Below are 23,685 nucleotides of genomic sequence, written 5' to 3' on the forward strand. Positions count from 1 at the left end.
GAAGATACGTCAATTCCCACAGATAATTTATTGGGGACTATGCCAATTTTGATCGTCTCAACTATACCAGGTGACGAAGCTGACTGGACGGCCGCCAGCAGCCAGATTCCGATTAAGAAATTCGGATCAAATAGAAAATAGTAATACATGGTGAAAGTCCTCAACAACCGGATAACCGATATCTGATAGTCTTTTAGGGTGACAATCTAGATAAATTAACAAATGTTCAATTAAGAATTTATTGGACCAATTTTGTTTTATTAGCGAACGGTATTTTAAATATATAATTATCAAATTCTCCTTATTCATCATATTGGGGAATTGGTCATGTGAACCTTAAGAGTCGCTTTTAGTCACTTGTTTAATTAGTATCTTGCTGACGTAAATAGTGAATGCTTTCACTGTCTCATTTCTACTTTAGCTAGATCAACAATTCTAATGAGACAAAAGGTCCAGTTGTTACAACTGTCATAAAGCTCTCAAATTTGCTTGGTTAGTTCGAATCGTCAAGACACGTCATGATAGTTAATCACATCCTGAACACGCATTGCATTAGGTAATAATTAAGAATTACCTTCAGTTTACCCACAGGACTAATAAATTGGTTTACGTTTGCTGTTAGGTATGCTCTATAAATTTTAAATCAGTCGTTTAAAATTCGCCCTATTAACTGTTCCATTTCTCAAACACGGTTATTTCTCTACACTTCCTTCAATTTATTTCTTAGTAACCAATTCCTTTCCCTGAATTGCTAAAGCAGTTATAAATGGCTTTCCGCACTTTATGTAGTTTATTAGAATGTTTCGAATCTTATAGCATTTATTCTTTCAGTTCTATTGTTAGGGGTCATCCAAAAAATACGTCCGCAAATACGGAGGAGAGATATTACTTATCATGCCGATATGACAAGGGGGAAGGGGGGTCTAGGGAAATGTGACGCTCGCAGTGCATCATTTTTATTTTCTATTCTATTTTCTTAGCCGGGCAGTTCTTAAAATTTTTAATTAGCTTGGAAAGTCATTCTCAAGTACTTAAAAGTATGTATATAAACATATAAACAGTCATAATTAATATTTCACATTTTATACACTTATTTGTTTACTTATGTGATCACAATAGGGACAATTTAATAAAATTTGTTTCAAAAAACATTTACAAATGTTACTTATGTTTAATATCGCGTCAAAAACAGCAGTGCGATTCGTCGTGATGGGTGACTAGATCTAACATCAAAGAAGATAGAAGTACTCTGTGTTTTCGAAACAGCAGCAACTAAGTATACAATTATACACTGACTGGAGACACTTCGGACTGATAGTAAAAAACAAATAGCATTTATAAAAATAGATTTACCTATATGCATGATGCCCTTTAAGTTTTATTTTATTCGTTAAATGCAGACCCTCTTTTCGTTATTCTTTCATTTGTCTATCTTAAAATTTCTTAGATTTAACATTTAAGATATTTAAAAAAATGACATCTATCTATTTAATACTTATAAAAGGTGTTATCCTGAAAAGAAACCGGCGGTGGCTCACAAAAATGCAAACAAAATATGGAAATAAATAAAGGATAAATATAAAAATTAGGAAAAAAATTAAAACTTTTAGTCAAAGAATTGTTCAAAACAAACTGAAAAATTAAATTTCTTTTTCAGTGCTATGGTAAGTTAGCCAACATTTCTAATTCCACGATCTTAAACAACGATATTAAAAAATCTTGTGTTAAATGTAAAATTAATAAAGTGTATAAAAAAGGTGACAAATCTATAACGTTTTGATTTCTTCGTCAATTGTGAATCAATTTTGATTATAATTTTTCTGTTGAATAACGTATGTTTGAGGAGTGGTTTCATTAAAATTTATATTTTCGAATTAAAAAGTATTTCAATTTATTATGCTATTTTTAATCACAAGAAATCCTTTATAAAGGGTGACTTTTGTGACGTAATATTATTGGGGGGGGCTCGCTGAAAATGTGACTTAGCATGAGAAAGGCGGTGGGAGGGGTCCAAAAAGGTGAAATTGTGCATGACGTATTTTATGGACGACCCCTTATCTATACGAACATATAATTTTAACATCATATGATCTTTCTTTCCAAGATAGTATTCAGTATATATTGAATGTGGCCGTTTTTAGGAGATCACCTTCATCTCCCGAAGTTTCGTTAGGCTTAGGTCGCTATTACTTTTGAAATCAAAATTTACAGATTACGATTATAATCTAACATAAGAATACACCTTGAATACATATTCTTTTTAATGTCAAATATTTTACGAAATTATTTAATCAGAACTTCATTCAGATAAAAATCGGTCTTTAATGTCAATCAATTGATGTTTTGCTGGTCCACCAAGGCGTTATTCAAGGTAATTGAAGTGTTAATACACGTGGGGGCTTATAATCATTTTTTTTATCAAATAATTTTGTTATGTAAGGAATGTAGCATTACTGTTTAATTTTCGTAGCCAACACAAAATACTTCTGACTAGTAATTTTAATTTGAATTTAGAAAAATTATTTTAATCTAGTTTCCCTTTCTTTCCTGAACAATTGTAGAATTGTGATAACATAACAATAACAAACCTTTACCTCAGCTTAGCTTGAGTTTTTTACAATTATTTTGTTCTTTAATCCTTTGTACTATCTTCCTCAACATTTATTTAAAAGTATTTCAATGGAATACGACCAAAAGGGGTGAAATGTTATTTATTTAACCTGTAATCCTTAATCGACGTTTCGCTTTTTTGGTCAAAGGTTTATCAAGGTTATAAATATATAAACAAGATGTTTATCTAATTATTATGATCATAGTACTTTGGTTTTAATAAATAATAAACAGATTCTTGGGTGATCAGATTTATTACCTACCAATTGACTAATAAGGAAAAGAAAAATAGACTGAAATAAGGCGTGAATAAAACTGAACGGTTGCATCGATCGCGGTCGGTAGAAAAGTGTCGATTCCAGGTAAAGTAAGGATGGTTATTTTATCGAAAAATGTGCGTGGGTAGTCGAACAGGTAGCGAGATAAGATAGCGGTAGTTTGCAAGGGATCGTCCGGCAACGGTACTTTTTTATGATTCTATTGCAAACGATTGGAAGTGAAAACGGATGGAATTTTGATCTGAAAATTATAGCTGTAGAAAAAGAAAGCTATTTTCGAAAGTTAAAAAATGAAAGACAGCAGTAATAAGTTAATAGAAAAGGCATGCTCAAGGATGTTAGTTTCACACAAAATATATACACAGTTGGCACTGAAATAACAGAAAATTTAAAATACACATATATACAAACAATGAAAGACAAAAATTATTACTTGACTATTTACACATATCTACATCGGTTCCCACAATACCCCCTTGCTAGTGGTTTTGTTACGCAAAACCCACTTGTAACCTGTCGGGAAAGTGAACTTTCGGTCATGACCTTGTTTTAACGCCACACGTTTCGTTTGGTCCACGGAAAACTCGCGTCCGTTAATTGTCAGTGTGAACGTTTTTTTCGACTTGCCCACTACACTATAAAGTCTGTCGTAGATCTATTTTTATTAGAATTTCTCTGGGGTTGTCGTGGCGAACGAAAACATGATCTGTTATAGTCAACTCCTTAAAGATGAAAATTTTCTCTTGGCCATGACGGTGGCTCTGTGTTGGTGCTAATCTTCATTGGTGGTATCGAAGTTCCTGCACACATTCCGGAGGGCTTTTGCTGTGGGTGTCTCTGGTAGGATCAAGGAATTCTCCTGGAAGGAGAAGCGGTTGACCATACAACATCTCCGCGATTGTGACTCGAAAATAATTTCTCCAGGGGGAACGAATTCCTAAGAGGACTGTTGGAAGCACTTCGGTTCAACGGTTGGGTTGATGGCATATGATTACAGCCTTCAGTTATCGATGGAATCTTACCACTATACCACTTCAAGGAGGGTGGTACGCTGTTGTCGTACATTTTCCATCAGACAATTCATTGGGACACCAGTTTGACAGTGGCGTTGGAATCAGGACGAGCAAGATTATGGACTACGTCAAACACTCTTTTAACGAAAGTCCTTGGTAAGAAATGGACGAACCTTCGTAGTAGACAGGTTTGCTAAACCTTTTAAGTGGTGCTTTAATTAGATCCGCGACGACGTTGTCTTCGCCAGAGATAGTATGTCGGATGTCCGTTGTAAATTGGCTAATGAAGTCCAAGTGACGGAACTGACGTAATGAGCACTGCAAGTTTTTCTTCAGAAAAGCATACGTTATAAGTTTGTGGTCTACAAAGATCGTAAATCGATTGATAAACAAGGAGCAATTCCCGGTCGTACGCTCCCCACTTGGCTTCTGTTCGATTTAACTTCTTGAAAAAGACGTCCAAGGGTTGCTAGTGGTTTATTTGCTGTTTAAAGATTGTTCCAATGGCAAAGTCGAAAGCATCCGTGAATACGGAGAGAGGTGCATCCGATTGGGGGTGGGTAAGCAGGGTCGCTTGGGCTAGGCTTTCTTTGCTTGATTCGAAAGTTTGGATAGTCTCCGCAGTCCAATTAATGGGCGATTTCTCCTTAACATTTCCCTGAAGAAAGTTATTCAGGGGGATTTCTGCAGCATTGGGAAGGAACCTTCTAAAGGAATTCAGCATTCCTAAGATGTGGATAGGGTCGGATGACCTCTACCTTTTCGTAAAGCGGTCGAGTAACAAAACCAGATACTAGATATCCCAGAAATTTCACTTCGTTTTGACCTAGAACACACTTTAGAGCGTTTATGACGACGCCGTACTTGAAAAACGATCTCGGGGTAGTGAACATGTTCTTCTGGTGACGCTGACGCTATTAGGATATCGTCAATGTAGACGTGGCAGATGTCAAGACCTTGAAATACTTCACCCATAAACCTCTGGAATGTTCGGGCTGCGTTTCGTAGGCCAAAGGTCAGGTACGGGAATTCAAAGAAGCCAAACAGTGTTTGTAATAGTTGTCTTTGGAATATTCTCTTCTGCTACGCAGATTTGACTAATTGTACAAAAAAGATTCTCTATGTCTCCTTCAAACGTAATACAATAACTTAGTTATCTAACAAGGACTATGATCCTAATAATTAGATAGAAACTAACATCTTGTTCATAAAAAATTTATAGCCGTAGTAAACCGTTCGACACAAAGGCGAAACATCGGTTGGGATTACAGATTAAATAAATAACATTTCACCCTTTTTGGTCGCTTTTCATTGAAATGGTTTCTTCTTTGATCCTTTTTTTAGTTCCATTTAGGACTAAACATAAACCACGAGACATGACATGTTAAAATTAGGAAGTCCTTAAAGTTTTAAAAGTATAACGCCATATTATGATGCATAACTAATTGTAATTAACGTAAACATTAAACAGTGATGTAAATTCTTTGTATATCTAATGAAATTGTCTATTAATAATATCGATTTAAAGCCTCCACGTGGAATAACGATTCAAATATCGTGAAGAAGGCTTTAAAAGATGAGCTAAATGACGGTTGATTGAAAATAAACTGAATCAAGCTCTAAATAAATCATTTTACTGATAAGAATCAGGGAGAAATAAGTAAATTAACTATTTTACTACATACAAAAACTATTTTGAGTTGATACTTGATTAAAAGTGCAAAGATTCGCTAATTAAAACATTTAAATAAACAAATCGACGACCTTAGATCGACGAATTAGAAAATTTAATTATAAAATCTATTCTGGTAACTAAAAATTCATCATGTACTAATTACCTAAAATGTAAGCAATAATGATTTCAGGTTTCACCATGTACACCACATGTGTAATATGGTTGGCATTTGTACCGCTTTACTTTGGCACCGTCAACCACGTTGCCTTGAGGATAACGAGCATGTCAGTGACGATTAGTCTTTCCGCTAGTGTCACAGTTGTCTGCCTCTTCTCTCCAAAGGTACCACCATTGTTATATATTTCCAGAAATGTTGAGACATTTTTATAAAACAGAGTAAACAGGTTAATTTGGAGACGCTGTGTCAACACATCACAAAGCCCTGCGGAACTTAATTGGATAGACTGAGCTACAGATTACCTTAGATGTCCAGAAGTCAGTCATAGAAAATAATTTTAAATTATACAGCTCATAGAAGAACTTTCCTTTTCTTATTAAGAAATGAGAAAGGATGGGTTTATAGTGATGGATATGAATGTACACTATATGTCAACAATTTCTTACTGACAATGAATACGTGTAAACAGAATCACCTGTATGCAGGGTGATTGATCTAAAAGTAATGAGCAAAGCAAGAAAAAAACTATCCCACTCTTAGTATTGGTCTTGGTTATTGGGTCTATATCAATGGTCTTGGTCTTACGTATTTAGTCTTGGTCTTGCTCATTTAATCTGATACTTACGTTTTTTTAAAAATTCTTCTGAGCACAACTTTTTCTATTTAACGACACGAAATTGACATAAATTATGAAATTTTTGGTCATACATGCGAACTTGTCATGACTTGAAGAAAATAGTGTCGAGAGTTATGAAAACTAAAAAACGTACCCTTCGTCAAATGCATAAATTGACGCTTCCTTCAACGCATGAATTGACTTTTTAGCGAATACAATAGTACAAGGAGATCAAAAATATCAAAGAAGAAAAATTAATTTTTCAATATCAACCATGCATTATTCAAATATAGGAACAAAGAACATTTACTCCGAGGATATTCTTGTACCATATACCCCTTCCGTCAAACAGTGATAAAGTTTCTTTTTTTATCCTTTGTTTTTTTTTATATTTAGTGTTTAATTCTAGTAAAGTAATCTGAAAATTTCAGGTACTAAAAATGTCTTGTTCCAAGAAAAGAATATATTAAAGTTCCTTCAAATGCGCGTTGAAAATTCTCACAATGTGTAAGTGAGCAAAACACGTGTCCGCGTTGTGTTTAAACTGTTGTGGTTAGTAGGGATAAGACCTTTCTTTTTGTTTGTCAATATGTCACAGTCTCCTTTATATTTATTTCTTTTTGTTTGCTTCAAATAGTTTAGCACACAATCCAGTAATAATTTTTCGTTTAGTCTTGTGTATTTCGAATTTGTCTTATTGGTATACTTCATCATGATTTTAGTCTTGGCCTTGTTCGTTTTGTCTTGACGTTGGTTTTGCTACTATAAAACCGGCCTTGATCTTGGTCTCGCATTTACGTTCATCATTTATCCAAATCAATCATTACAATTTTAAAGGTAATTAATAGTCGTTTTAATCTGAAACTTGGTATTCTTTGAATAGTCAAAGGGAAGGACTTATTTTATAAAAACGTTTTCCTAATTCTGGCATTTCACAAACATAACAAAAATAAAAAATTAAACTTTTTCTGAATGCGAGCATAAACCTTACAATTCCGTCTGCTACAAAACTTTTTCTAAATTTTGAAATTTTTAATTTACATGGTTCATTTCATAAGAATATTAAAATCATTCCTCTAAGTAGGGCATATCTATTTTACTAGGTCAATGGAAAGGTTGGAGATTATGATTCTTTTATAAATTGATACATATCTTAAAAAGAGATGAGGTTTTGGAACATTTGTATTTTTATTTTATTTAGGTACGCGAGTCACTAGAAGAAATGGCTTCTGAAAAATAACGGCTGCTGAGATAGGCATTTTATATATTTAATATGGTATTAAAAAAAAAATAAAACAATGGGTCATTTCATTTGAGATAACGAAGTAAGACCACTTCAGGTAGGATCACAATTTCGAAAATGCTTTATTGAAGGCAGTTTTTTAGCGCAAGTTGGGACAGCGTTAAACTATGTTTTTATTTCTCTATACTTACTGCTTACAGAGAGATTCATTCTTCTTCATTCTTACGTCACCACACGACTTTCTTTTTTTTTTAATTGTTGCATTTTCATTCCCTACAGACTTCCTATCAGCACTTTAGATCAATCACACTGTATGTCACGAAGGTGTTTATAACAACTAATATGAGAACCTACATCAACAAAATATAGATATGTAGCAAAATATCATAAGATCAGATAAGGAATATTTTCAATTTTGGAATACGATTTTATGAGAGTTGCATTTCATAAAATGTTCACATTAAGCACGTAAAATGTATCTGTCACATTCTGAAACAAAGAGGGTAATAAAAAGCACCTGCGAGTTGACATTTGTACGTTCTGTTTTAACTGTAGTATTCGAAGAATTGTTCTAAATTGTCTTACCTTTAAAAACAGAGTTTACAGCAACAATTGCTTGTCCCTTTCTCTCCAAAAAGTTTCCAGCTACTAGATTTATGGAGGTCAGTAGTTTTAGTAACTTACTCTATATAATGAGAAAGAAGATAAATAATTTTAATTTAGAAAATAGTTAGTTATTCACACAGAATTGAAAAGCTAAGAAAACAGCATTTTCTTATCTATACTGAAACATTTTTAACCCAACTCCACTAAAATCCTTATTTATGAAAAAATCAATTTCGAAGCATATTTGATTTAAATTTCTATTATCTGGAACCAATGTTAAATAAATCAAAACGAGTAGCAAACAATACCTGATTGTATGTCTGAAAAGTAAATTAGGAGATATGCACCTATACGTAAGTCTACAGAAACATTGAATTTTGTCTCCGTATAATATTACTAATGACAAAATTTTATTTGTTTATTTAAATTACAGCTCTATATAATTCTTATACGGCCAGAACGAAACATTCGGCAAAGTATGATGCCGATGAGATTCACTAATTTTAACAAGAATTCTGGATCAAGTAGCATTATGGCTCCCATACTCGTTACAGCTGCAACGTGTGATTCAAAACAGCAGATTCGCCGACATATACCTCCGCCATCTATTTCTGATAAAGAAGGTAAGTAAAATACAAAATCCTGGATTAGCTCTTTAATTTTAAAGAATACTTCTTTCTATAAATAGGCAGTTAATAAATCAATGACGTGCCTTTAATCATAAATAACTCAATTAGTAGTTCACTGGTTTTGATCCTATCTTGTTAAAATATCAATCACAAATTAAAAAACAGCACTATTTTCATTTGAATTAAAACAATCGAAAGCTTGAAATTGAACCAGCACCTGCCGACTGCTTCCGAAGCTGGGTTAAAGTGAAATGTTGATACTTGCGACAATAAAGAATAGTGATATTGTAATATTGTTACACAGGATCCATTAATTCTTATTTAGTATATCTAAATCGTTTACTTAAAACTGCGCTAACGCCTACTTACCTATTGGGTTAGTAAAACGGTGTTGAATAGCGGAATAAATAATAATCAAAAAAGTGTCGAATCCAAGATCACAAAGAATCAAACAATGCAGGGTGGTGAGTCGGCTTGTCGTCCTCACTCACCCTGTGATGGTTCCCTGTCATTTTCTACGTTCCTCAATGTTCCTATTTTATTATGTAAATATCCTTCCAAATGTATCTTCCTAAAAACCTTTTGTATCTGTATCTTTTTATTATTCTCTCTACAAATTACTTTATTATTTGTACTTTCCACTCATCTTTTAACATTTCAATTTCGCTTACTAACAGCATGAAGTGTATAATTCTTGTTGCTTCCTAATTACATTTTTATATTGGGTTTCTAGGTACATTCGGGCAAAATATGTTTCTTAGTATTTAATCTAGTCACTTTTTACAAGTTTCATTCTCTTTTGATTCCATCTCTACTTTAGTTAAAATACATCTAGCTCCACCCTTTTAATCTTCGTTAAAAAACACTTCCGATCTATTATTCAACTGTTCCATTCCTTCCTTTAGCGATTGTTAATTAAATTTGTTAAGTTTTCATTGTGTTTCATTTGGTAATTTTAATTTTGTAAAGTGTTTTGAATCACCACCAAACCTAAACCAATTATATAGTAAGGTAGGCTAGTATTATATTATTAAATTATTTATTAAAACAAACTAAACAATCCAAGAAAGATGCTCCACCGTGAAGATGTCCAACTAACCAAACCCACCGACTTAAAATGTTAGGTTAAAAGGCCTTTAAAACGAATATCAATTATCGTATCCATGATATACTGGACCAAAAGTTCAGAAGGAAGTTATTGATTGTGTACAAAAAATATATAAGACGGCTGCCGATAATCTTATATAAAATATTCAATAATTAAGAATTGAAGTATTTCATCACACAGATAGAACCTAATTGAACATGAATAATTTCAAAAGTAGTTAAATAAAGATTTCAATACGTTAGCAGAGATCTCAGAAATCCAAAACTTGAACCCTTTGGAAGGCTGGAGAACTTTCCCAAGAGTTTATTGTATAGACAGGCGTATCTTATAATGGTATAAAACTTTCAATTTGTTGATGTGAGCCCCAAAATAAGCTAATTGAAAATGTCTTGAAGAAGCTTTTGGTCAGAAATGTCCACCGTCTGTACAAGTGGTGGGTTTGTATTCCATTAATATTCTAAGCCATCATGTGCTTTCAAGAAGATCAAGTGGAGTATTAACAGGAATTTCAGCGTATTCGTAACAAAAAATTGATGCTGAACAGTTACGATGAAGCGATAGACCTTACTGTTGATGTGACAGGTTTGAGAAGAGCTATACATAACACATGGAACGAAATGTATTAAAAATTCATCATGCATCAAAATTAACTTTTGAAGAAATAAAATTTACTTTAAAATGCCAAATGAAATATAAAAACGTGGCAATAAAAATACAAAGACAAAGTATATAGACAATATCGCAAGAACTTTCAGACAGATTCACCTATACGACTAAGTCAATAAAAGTTAAACTTCAAACATGTAGAACTATAGTGGATGTTCGCCGACTACTCTCCAAAGGACCAAGAACATCGACGAACTTCACTAATCAGCAAACAGTAGTAACGATACTTTCAAAAAATTTGTAAGGCAAACAAATTATGAGAATGGATTCAACAAATCGTGTGCCCTTCCGTAAATGGAAAAGTTAAATTCCTACAATGACATGCTAACAATGATTTGATTTGAACAGAACAAATCAACTTTGCGAACTATACTTGGAAAAACTGGAACAGAATACACAGTTTGCGAGCAGGGTTGTTTGCAGTTAAAAAGCTATATTTAAGTTAAATGGCATATAATTAATAGACATTATTACGATGCGGTGTTTTCTTCCGGGCTTTTTGGCCGTGGTCTGTAAAATTTTATTTTTCCAAACGTTTAGCCGTTCTTTGCTGGAGTCGTTACGGTGAGTGGTTTTATGATTCACTGCGTGATTGCATGATTGTTTTTATGTTGATTCGGTCCTCTTCGGTTGGTAGCACATTGTTTATTTTTCAGTGTCGGATTCCAAGCTTTGCTGATATGTAAGTCATCATCTCTGTTTATGTTATTAGAATGTTGTTCAATTTCTAGAGCCTCCCTTCTAGTCAGATTGTGGAATCCCGACGTTCTAACCAGGAGAGTTGTATCTTTGAACTGCACACCATACAGTTCAAAGATACAAATCTCCTGGTTAGAACGTCGGGAATCCACAATGTAGTCTTTACCACATTCACATGGTATACGGTAAACTTCTGGTGTTAGTAGTGAATCTAGAGGGTCTTTTGCTGATTGTAGTTCATTTCGAATCTTGCAGGTGGGTAGAAATGTTGTTTTTATTCCCTTTTTTCCAAGAATCTTAGCTATTCTGTCCGTGATATTCTGAATATATATATATTACTTTCTTTTCACTGTAGCTGTAACCGTTTGCTTGTAAATATTTCTGTAAGTCGTCTAATTACGGCTTAGATGTTCCTTGTCTGCGATGAGTTTAGCCCTGTTAACCAGTGTTTTGATGACTGTCCTTTTTTGGGCTGGATGGTGGTTGGAAGCAGCGTTCAGGTATCTATCTGTATGCGTGGCATTCCTGTGGTCACCGTGAGCAAGTTGGCCTGTAGTAGTTCTTTTCACAATGACGTCTAGGAACGCAATCCTTCCATCTCTCTCCTGGTGATCTAAAAATTTGTTCAGCTTATCCTCTCCATGTGGCCAGACGACTAAAGTATCATCCATATATCGATACCAATGAGTCGTTTTATATTTGGATGTCTCTAAGGCAGTCGTCTCAAAGAAGTCCATGCAGAAATTTGCCATTAGTAAACTAAATGGGCTATCAATTGCTACCCCGTCGATTTGTTTGTAGAAATTTTGGTTCAATAGGAAGTAGCTGGATGTCAAGCAGTGTATGGATAGTGCCACTTCTTCATCCGGAAAACGCGTCAGTAGTAGTTCCACTGCATCCTTTAGTGGTACCTTCGTGAATAAAAACTCTACTAGAATGTCAGAGTCTTTCAATCTGATGTTGTTCAGTTTCTCGATGAAATGTTTTGAATTTCAAATATGATGTTCGAAAATTGAGTAACAGTAATTACATTATGCAAGACACAATGTAAATTTGCTAGGACTTTCAGGGTGGTGTGGTATTTGAAGCAAATGATTTTTTGGACTATTCCTTTTTAACAGAACAGTGTCTGGTGCTAATTACTGTAAGGATCTACTTTACCATACACTCGGAAAGACTTTAGTGAAAATTACAAATTTTATTTCTAAAAGGACGGAGCACCCTAACACTATCCTCGCATGTAAGTACATGCCTTATGAGAAGCTTCCAAATCAGTGCCCTCGGAGTAGAGGCCCGCCCTATCCATTCTCGAGACCTGACTCCATTTCACCTTTTTTTGCTGAGATAGCTTAAAATTATCAACATTAGAAAACCGATGACACTGGAATTAAAAACAGCACTTGGACAAATAGGTATGCGCTTCAATATCAAATAAAAAATTTGCTGAAGTTTATAAACCAGTAGCGCAGCCTTATCAGCAGTGGATTGATCAAAACAGTAAAAAATGTGGTAGGAAAAAAGGATGTATATTGTATGAGTAGGTTCTCTTTCAACTTCAACATTAATTGTATATGAATATTGAATGACGAATTTTTAAAACTATGAATACATATTTTGGAACAATCGTGGAACGATCAGATACCGCAATATTAGTTATTCAAAGTGGATATTATATAGGGGCATGCCTAGTCAAAGTACGTACCATTATTTAGACTGTTAAGGTATTTTAAGATTAAACAGGAAGAAAAAATTAATCACCCCTGATCTCATTAGTTTGGTGTTTACAAACTCACGTCGAATCTTGATGAAGTTAATTTTTCAGGTTTAATGAAAATGAAAGAGGGTTTAAAGAAGATAAATTTCCCTAACAGATCTTACGAAAATATTCGCAGATTATTGTTGGATACTAAGCATAAGTAATTGCTCCTTTAATATAAGCAAAATAGGGAAAAGGAGAATTGTTGTCAAATTATTTTTAAAATAGTACACAAAGTGAATATGGTAAAACAAATAACAAGGTAATACTATACTTTAGCCGTATAAGTCAAATTAAATAAAGTGAGCTGATTATTGACACCAAATATAGACAGATAAATGGTTGGGTGGATTACTATGTTTAAATTTGCATTTAACCATTTTTCTAAATGTTTATTTGTTAAAATAAAAAGTGAGCAGTCCGCCCGGGTGATGACACAGCGAATGTCCTATTGTTGTCCGTGAAAATATTTTACCTCAAATAGTGACATTACCAAATAATATAAAAGGTGGAGTTCCAACGTATTTGTTCCAAAACATTTGCAAATTGATTTTGAACTATCCACAATTTTGGCCTGCAGAGAAGTATTGCCTCATACATTTTCAAAAGGTCTAACTTTAATTTCAAGCAGTGCTTATGATGAAAAATCCAAGAATTGGGATTATCATCTACATACCGGACAGGCTAAGAAGTAAGAAATCATGTAGAAATGACTGTAGCATTAACACGTTTACCAATGCCGTTCTTAGAAGAAGGATGACTTTACATCGTGGAACAATCTCCAAATACATCGGCTATATGCAGTTGCACTGACTATTTTATTGATCAATGGATGTAAAATGATCTAATTGGAGATATACGGAATTGTTACCGAGAGCGGCATCGCACCACAAATATTGTGAATCGTTGCACAGTCGACTTAACAGAAGTATTGTTGCGGCTTCAATTAATATTTGTACATATATATTCAATTTTGTTAGTGTTTATAATTTTTGTAAATATTCAATTTTGTTCGTATTTTTAGTTAGTCAACACTTTGTATTTTATTCTAGTTGTAGTCAATTTTAATGTATTTATTTCTGTAGGTATAGATAAATATTAGTTTCTTAGAATAGGTAATGCAGCAATTTTAACGAAGAGATCGGTCCAGGTAGGTCTCACAAAACCATTCATTAATGGAAAACCCAAGTCCGTCGCTACGTCATCACTTCGGAATGTGCAGATAATACCTTAGGGGTACGTAGCGACGGCGAAGGGGTAATGTGCACGATAGGCGTTGCCTATTTTGTGCCAACGTTATTTAAACAACGCGAAATCAAATTTTTAGTATTCGAAAACCAACATTCAAGCTTTAACATCAAATCAATTCACATTCAACAACAATTCAATTATCAACCAATATTCAATATACAATAAAATAGTAAGTGTACATAGTGTATCATATTGTACAAAATAAACCAAACCAACCAAAAAAGTGATTTATTCATCAACAAAATCCGAAAGAATATATGGGGCAGTGAGCGAATACTGCAACCACCGAACAAGTATGTATTGGAAAAACGCATCCAAACATCATGGAGCTTCTAAAACTTTTAAAAGATGATTCTACGTATTACGATATCCTTCATGCTAGGACAAAGCTAAATATGTCTTCGAAAAGAAGAGCAACAAAAAATGTACTAGTGGACAAGAGAATAAAAAGGACCATTGACGAAATAAAACACACTGGTGACACATGTAACGGTTAAAAAAATGTGCTATTTAATAGATATTTAAATTGTGCTATTAGCTAGGCTATATATATATATTATTACCTACAAAAAATAAGTTTTTAATTTTTTAGGGCGGATATACTTTATCTAACGAGAATCTGGCTCAAAGTTTGAAACATTTTGCTAAATCAAATGTTCAAGATCATCTCCTGAATACGGATGCGGGCAGCAATGCTACTGTACAATCTCTTTTTTAAGGCAGCAATGCGATTTTTTCGAGGCGCGATTAGTAATGAGACCAAGTCATAACACATTGCCCCCTCTTAGGGGCGTTAGACGTCATTCGTTCTAAGCTGGAGTGTATTTAATTTTTACCCTTTAGCACTCTGAAGGAAAATTAGTCAAAATAGTAAAAATAAAATTTAGAAAATGAGCAGAGGAAACTGATTGCGATAAAATTATCTACAAAAACATCTGTTAAATGACCAAGTTTTGCACTAACACTGCCTCCCCCTACACATCAAAAAAATAAAATCTTGTCCTGTCCAAAATGCAAATTTCTCAAAAATTTTAACGACATTTATTGTTACTGGGTCATCGATAGGGATATTTACCCTATTACTGTTTAATTAATGTTAGCAATTTTCTCATATCTGATTTTTGTTACAGATACAGATTTTAGTAGCAAAACGAAACTCGAGACCAGCGATTGCAGTACTCAAACAGAGGCCTTGAATATGGAAGATAATACTACCCATAACATCACTCAAGACTGTTCGCCAAAAATTAACAATAACTGCAATTTTGATCGCGGTCGAATTGAAATAGTTTCAGTAGATAAAAATTGCCATTCGTAATAAAATACATTGAATCAACTTTAACGACCAATATTGATATTACTACATGGATTATTAAAAACTACAAAACAGATATATACTTGACAAAAATAGAGAAACGTACAGTGTTTTGCTTACAGCTTTTATAGATTACATTAATTTTACTTGACACATAAAGAAGGACATTCGCAATAAATTATGTAATTAGAACGTACTATTTGAAATTCCACAAATTGATCAATCGCAAAGTTAATAAACTTAGACCATTTGCCCTAGCACATTACTGTACGTTTCACATATTGAACATTAGGTGCATAGATTATGTGGTTTACAGGGTACGCAATAGTATTTAAGGTCCATATTATTCAATTGTCAAATGTGTCAAAATAAGCTCCATCATCTGCTACGACTATTATGCTGGTTTTTCGGTAGCTTTTAAACATAAAGAAACAGTCCAATGAATTCATTTATCAATCTCATTGCAAGCAAACGACGCAAAACTAATCGATCCTATAGGTACAGACAAAAAAAAAACGTTGAAGTGGCCAGAATGAAGTTCCCACAGTTGTGAAATTTTAATTAAAAGCAAACTTATAATGACTGTTTATTAGGATATTCCAATTTATGTTTCCTTTTAGCTTTGAAAAATTGGTTATCTCCGTTATTGCCACAGGGTATTTGGTTACGTTAGAGTTAATTATTCAGGCAATTGTTTAACTTTTTAAATTACAATTTTCTTGTCTAATTTTTTCTGAAAGTATAATCCAAAGCTTTATAATAAATTGCAAAAGCGGAGATAATTCTCTTTTAAAACTAAGATATAAAAATATTGTAATGCTTTTAATTACACTTATGTCATTTAAGATTAAGTACTTTTTTCATCTTTTTAAATCAATGTAGGTACATAGCGCTAAAACATTATGAAATAAAATATGTTAAGATCGACAGTAAATGTAAATTATTTAATGAGCAGAGATTTGAAGATATTTTCAATATTGACATCAAAAAAACAATTTTTAAATGTTCTTCCAGAAAAATTCAACCTAAGCTTTGTTTTCTAATTTGGAGAAGCAATATCATACTATATTGTACAAAAATTAGAAAAAATTCGCTTTCTTTGAACGGAACAAAATCAAAGTCTAGGGATGCAATTTTTCAACTATTTTTCGCCTGAAGAATGAATGCTATCTTCTATATCATTAATGAATTATAACTTTGAAAACACACATTACTATTTTTATATATGAATATCTATTCGTTGTTTATTAGTTGTCTGTCATACCGAGGATACTGATATCTCTGTTTCGCATTAATTGAAATAGATATATTTTGATGAAGAGGTTCCTGTGAAGAACTTATTATTATTTATGTTGTATTATTTTGTTTTGTTTATAAGAAAGTATATTTTATGTTTTTACTAAGATCGTAATTTAGCTTTCATCATTCGGTTACGTTAGCTTAAATCTGATACTGACAGACAGAAATAATAGTAGTAAGTACCTATGTTCCAAACTTCTTCGATTGCTTTAGTTATTCAGAAATGTGATTCTTATTAATATTAAATAAAAGTAAATAAACGGATATATTTATCGTGTATATAACGTTTTACCGTCAAAGTTGTGATATAAGCAGAAAAACGTAGTCTACGTAATAAGTGTAAGTTAACCTGCAGAGGTATATATTTAATTGATACAGAAGTAGAATTTAGCAATTAGGTGTAAATACAACTATGAAATATTCCTATTTCGAACATGTTGATTTAAAACCAAATCATTTAACAAAAATGGAAAAACCGTTGCTAACTTAATTTTCAACAAATAATTTTTGAAAATAATTGCGATCTCGCAAATACATACACCACTTGACAACAAAACTTGGAATACCAAATAAGTCGAAGATATCCTAACATAACCATAATATTAATTTATCTAATACAGAAATTGAATAATTATTATGAGTAAATTATGAAAATTTTATACTACTGGTGATTAGGCTAACTCAATACTAATAATTGAATTATATTTAAGTAAATATTGGAAATTTGTTTCTTTAATGAAAGAAATAGAAAATAGAGAAACCTCATCTGTCGCTGCTCTTTTCCTTTGAGAACCATTATTAAATAAAGATAGAAATGGACAGAGTGTCCTGTTATTTTACATCTCATGTGGCTTACAGCAACATACAGGGAAGAATGCGAGTTGCCTACTCTAACTATAGATATTAACCCTATGGTTGCAATACAATAATGCTAAATTATCTAATATATTTGCAATTAATTCTTATATCGGCTGTGAATATTTATCGGTATAGTATTGCCATCATATATTTCATGTAGATAATTTTTTAAATCTGACGTAGGACGATTGTTAACAGTTAGCTCTAAAATACTCAGCAATTCGATATTCTTCTTTTCAAATTTCATAATATGATGTACATTACAAATAAGTTTACTTTTAGATAAACTCCTTTTCGAGGGTTTGTGTCGATCCAATGAGATATTGTGTTAATATCAATTATTTCATATCGTTTTAAAAATTCATAATTCCACGGTATGGTAATGAGGAAAAATTTTAAAAGTCACAATTTAAAATAAAATATGAGATTTAAGAAATGTTCATTATCGATGCCATGTTGTTTTGGTTCCTCCAATTTAACAAATCTTAATATAACTCAAAAATTTGATTTAAATATTGTGAGCAAACCAACTCGGGCTTCCTTGACAGAATCAGCGCAACAATATGAGAATTTACGAATACCATAAAAAATATTAATTACTTTTGCAGTATTGCTTTTGTTACCGACAGATACTTTTTCAAAATACGACCAAACGCAAATTAATTCTATATTCAAAATAGATATATGTATGTGTTTTAAAGACATAAGTAAAACCCAAGAAGTACATTTTGAAAACTACTACTATTTACTGAACACTTTAGCGGCAGAACTGTTGAATTTTTAATATTCGGCAGTTGTAGGTCTGACATTGACCAATAATCAGAAAAAATTCTTAGACGGAGTGGTAAACAAACGCACCCGAATCTAACAAAGACGAAATCTGTCTCAATGATGGCGAACACACAGATGACAAATCTTTTTAATCAGTATTGATGTAGAAATATTTCTCGCTGATTAAAAATACAAATAAAATAGTATTTCTTATATCCTACTCTTTATAGAATAAAGGACTCAAAGATGACTCCAAAATTAAACAACTGTATAGTACACCTAATTCTTCCTCTATGAAATAGTAGCAAACCGATTAAGAAAGATGATTTGGTATTAAATCAAATAGTAAGTGAATTTATTGTATTTACATATGTATTTATTGTACAAGTTTAGCAACTAAAGGCAAGAAATTCTTCAGCAGCAACTGAGCCCTTTGTTGTTGAAAAATTGAAGAACCTTTGTGATACATATTTTTGTTAAACGTCTTATTAATGTATTCTCAAGACATACGTTTTATCAATGTAAGATCGTTTATGGTGATCAAAAACCCAATGTTATCGAAACAAACGATAACGTTCTGTAATAAAAAATTGTTGTTGTTTACTGAGCTATCTTCCAATAATAAAGTGCATAATTTCACTAAATGCCTTTTGCTGGTTCCACGTCACATCATTTCATTTTAGGATGAAATTTTTGATGAAGAAAATAAAAGCTCTTATGTAAAACAATATTTTTTCTTGATCAATAACCTACTGAGAGGATGTTTCCTTTAGAAATTCGTTAAAGGAGAACAAAGATTTTGATGTGTGAATACACCAGGCAAGTTTTGATGTTTTAGATGTACATTCCCTTTTTTCAACTTCGAAATATTTCTGAGAATGAAGTTAAGGTGTAGTGACAGTAATAGACAGACAAATAATACATCAGTAGCAGCATCTAAACAATAAAACCTTAATGCCTCTGGCTTTGAAAATTATTCTCAGTTCTCCATTCTCCAATACACAGAAAGTATTTTCATTGTAACTTCCGAGTACTGATCTTTAAATATTTTATTATATTTGCTTAGCTTTATAGCCGAAAAACAAGATTTAACGACTTTAGCTCTGGGGTGATGAATATGTATTCAATATTTAATTTTGGAACGACTTTAAAGAAATACCTAATTAGAGCAGTCCGGAAACTTTAAATTGAATAATTGAGGGAATGAATGTCTTCACCGAAAACAATCACAATGATCAATAAGAGTTAATGTTTCAAACAATTAAAATATTAATTGGCTTTCACGAATAATGGTATAGGAAAGTAATTCATTTACGCCTTTGTATTCATTCGTATATAACTCTCCAAGGGAATATTGTAACAAAGTTGGTTATATAGTAAAAGGTACTGCGGCACTTCCTGTTCTACCGAAGTAGATGGCTATAGAGATACTGTGACACCTCGATGGCCTGTCTATCCTGCTCCTATTCATGTTCTCGAATGTCTTCTTAGAAGTTATTCTGCATTAGAAAAGAAAAATGTCTTTTACGTGACCTCTAATACTTCATTCTTTTAAGGTCATTCTTCAGCTGGAGAGGTTCTTAAGGTACTTTGAAACTGTCTTTAGAAACGGATATCTTTAGCCACAATCCGATTATTATTCGTTTTAGAATATTGTAAATCTGCAAGTTTTTTCCGTTTCACACACACAAATGTTCTGCTTCTTCTACTGACTGACTGGACGTCCGGTATTTATACTAAGACAAATATAAGGTATATGGGTCATCACCTGATACTTAAATGATTTGCTTATAATGCTTGATTTGAACTTGAAATGAAATTTTAAACATTTACAAACTTCAATACATATAAGAATGAAATTTTCAAAAAGTGATTACATTCTCTAGTACTTTTTGTGGGTATAAGACCGAAAGGAACGTACAAATGAAATTTGTTAACAAAGTAAATATTTCTGGTGATGTAGATGTAGGTGCCTTATTTACTGTGCGTAGAAGAAGTTGTGGACATCACTCCCCTGGCTTTAGGTTGAGCCATCCCTCCCAAATTATTCCAATATTTATCAAATCCGGATTTAAGGAACCTTCTTTAATCTCCAATAATTAAATTTTGGATTTTAGTTTGTTTTTATTTTTTCTATAAGAAAGGCGTAGTAACACAGCTAAATCAGATATAATAATTATTGCAATTCAGTCGCGTATTTTAATACACCTGACTTAATTTCTTGTAGATATAAGACTTTTAGCAATTAAATAGATATTATCATGAAGTTGATTTCCTTTATGGGTGTAGGGATTTGATGGTCTATGTGAATCTTTTATTCTTGTATTTTCATTGGCAAAACTATTTTTGAACCGACCGACATTTTGATTGGATGTCCGTGCAGTTCCTTGTCTTATATTTTGGGATTTCCACATTGTTCCAAAACTATTGTTGGTTTTCCAGTACGTAGAATTATTCCTCCATTTCCCATTTCTTTACCAAAGTCGTTCCTCTGACATTTAACATTGGATCAATTTCTTTGAAAAGTGGTATAAAATTGTGTTTTTGCGTTAGATGGTATTTCTTTACATTTATTAAAACAATTAATAAAATATTTGTTATCTATAATTGATCTTTTTCTTACTCTCTTATTTAATGAGACTGTTAATTTTGCAATATCTCGTATGAATATTAAAGGTGTATATTTGGAGCGCGGCGCTATACATGTGCGAAGCATGGACGGTGGGCGCAATGGAAAAGAGAAAGTTAGAAGCATTCGAAATGTGGTGTTACCGGCGAATGACGAGGATACCGTGGATAGAGGTTAGAAATGAAGAGGTATTAGAAAGAGGTATTAGAGGAGAACAGAGGAATCTATAGAAGTCAATGAAATATAAGCGGGATAGGTTGATAGGACACCTTCTCAGACATAAAGGTCTAGTCAGAGACATATTAGAGGCAGAAACAGAAGTTCAGAGGAGTAAAGGTAGACCTTGATTAGATTACTGTTCGCAAATAGTTAAGCATGTACGATGTTCTAGTTTTCGGGAGTGTGTGTCCAACTAGTCTTAGGAGTGACAACCCTATGATGATAACGTATGAATTTCCTATAATATTCTACAAATTCTAAAATTCTAAAAATTATTTTAAACTGGTTCGATCTTGAGGTATTGGGAAGTTTTTAAGTTCTTTCAATTTGTAGGGATTTGTCCTTCAGAAGTGTCTACATATCCTACATATTGTACGCCCTCGCGTGAAAATTCACATATATCTGGTTATAGTTTGAGATTATATAGTTTTAATATTTCAGGTATAAGTTTAGTATTATATGTTCTTATAATAATTTTCAGAAAATTATAACGTCATTGATGTATACGAAACAAAATTTGTTGAAGGTGATTATAAAATTTTTCTCATTTTCAGTTCCTTCATCTAAATCTCCTTGTTCTAATCGTAATTGCGGTTGTTGCTGATAAAATTCTGTTTTTTTTAAGGTCATTAACTTTGGTTGTTCAACATTAGAAATGTCCACGGACTCTACTTTTCGTTGATAAGATAAAAAATTATGGATTATGTAAAGTGTATCTTGCAGATGTTGACATATGCGATGGTTGTAATCCACTGTTTGGGGAATTTGTGGCAAACATACTTTTTGTGGGTTTTTAAAAACTTGAGCGTGATAGGAAAATGATTTTTAATTTGCCTTGTTTGGTATACCAGGAGCAGTCCTCTCGGAATGCTCGAGGTATTTTATTTTCGTATAAAAAAGCAATTATTTTGTACGGATGCCTAACGAGGGTTCACAGGAAAAACTGTCGGTATCGGTTTTTTAAATGCAGTACGAACTAAATAACGTTGTTGACAGGTTAGGCACTTATCGAGGACATCTTTAGGTAATGCAGAATTGATATTACTTAAATCCGAAATGACTTTTTAATATTTGTCAAAAATATCTTCATATCTTACCATTTTTGAGTGTAATTTTGATTCACGATAAAAATCTTGACTATTAATGGTGTTCTTCAAAATAAAATGGAAATGCATTAACGTAAGTAAATGCGTCAGATAAAGAAAAAAATTCTTGTTCAGAAGTAGTCATGACTAAAACCGGTGATATTAATTTCGGTCGATCATGATTCAATTTTACAGTTGAATAACAGAATAAATTTAATGATTCTTTAGTGTTTGAATTGACAGGAAAAAACGTTTTCGAATTGTTATTATTTGAGAAGAAATATACTTCAGAAAAAGAAAGTTGTGAAAGTGGGTACCCACTATAGGATCAAGGAAAACTCTTCATGTGTGAGTAAGATGGAAATTCTTCAAGAATGAATGAGTTCGAAATTCCTCATCTTGATCCCTGCAGTTTGGGTCTCTGCCATTTCCTTCTTAAACGATCGTAGTGAATGTTACTGTCTACAGATCTTCCAAACTGTTATTTCTGTTGACCGATGGATACACGTAAATGCAACATAGACATAGAGCTGGCTACAAAAATGCGAACTCATCCAATATAGTTTTCGTTTTTTGTTATAAGATTCCGATGACGTCATCTAAGATAGTGACCAATTTGCAGTCATTTTTGTTGCAATTAATGCAGTACAAGGGCTAATCCTGCATTCTTTTCCGAAAATTAAAATGGTCGATTATTTACAATTCTACGAGTTGGTATATTGTTTCACTGTTTCACCTTGCCGACAGCGAGTTTTCTGAGGACGTGCTACCAACCCTGTAGTTAACTTGTCTTCTCAAGCATATCCAGGCCCTGTTGGCGGCACATAAGTACTTAGAGTTGGACAAAAGGGCAGAGATCGCCTACACCACACTGGAAGCATACTGTCAATTCAACAAAGTTGCAGAAACATCCACGGCTAGCAGTACCGTAAACAGCAGGTTAAATTTTTTAGAAAATGCATTGACAAACCCCTGCAAGAGTTAGCTCGCATAAAAATCAGTCATGGATCGTAACACCAACTTCAACGTTATCGAAGAAGTGACATTTGCTGGTATCATCTTCTTTTTGGCAACAATGCTAAAAAATGTACCAAAACCTGCAAGTTCGAAGACAAGTCTCTGAGAAACGACATAGACAGTCGTTTTTGGCGACCGACGACAGCAGCCCTACATAACATTCA

General features: G+C 32.9%; 1 protein-coding gene across 1 annotated transcript in view; it reads left to right on the forward strand.

Annotated features, from left to right (window-relative positions):
- LOC108737271 (metabotropic glutamate receptor-like) overlaps positions 1 to 16,317 on the forward strand; it is a 270,131-nt gene extending 253,814 nt beyond the window's left edge. Inside the window, exons 12-14 of the mRNA XM_025980471.1 lie at positions 5,767 to 5,918; positions 8,653 to 8,842; positions 15,459 to 16,317. Coding sequence (XP_025836256.1) covers positions 5,767 to 5,918; positions 8,653 to 8,842; positions 15,459 to 15,646 — 530 coding nt within the window. The 3' untranslated portion in view covers positions 15,647 to 16,317. The remainder of the gene's footprint in view (positions 1 to 5,766; positions 5,919 to 8,652; positions 8,843 to 15,458) is intronic.
- The last annotated feature ends 7,368 nt before the right edge of the window (positions 16,318 to 23,685 follow it).

The sequence above is a fragment of the Agrilus planipennis genome, unplaced genomic scaffold, assembly GCF_000699045.2.
Source record: "Agrilus planipennis isolate EAB-ADULT unplaced genomic scaffold, Apla_2.0 scaffold136, whole genome shotgun sequence".
Classification (NCBI taxonomy): domain Eukaryota; kingdom Metazoa; phylum Arthropoda; class Insecta; order Coleoptera; family Buprestidae; genus Agrilus; species Agrilus planipennis.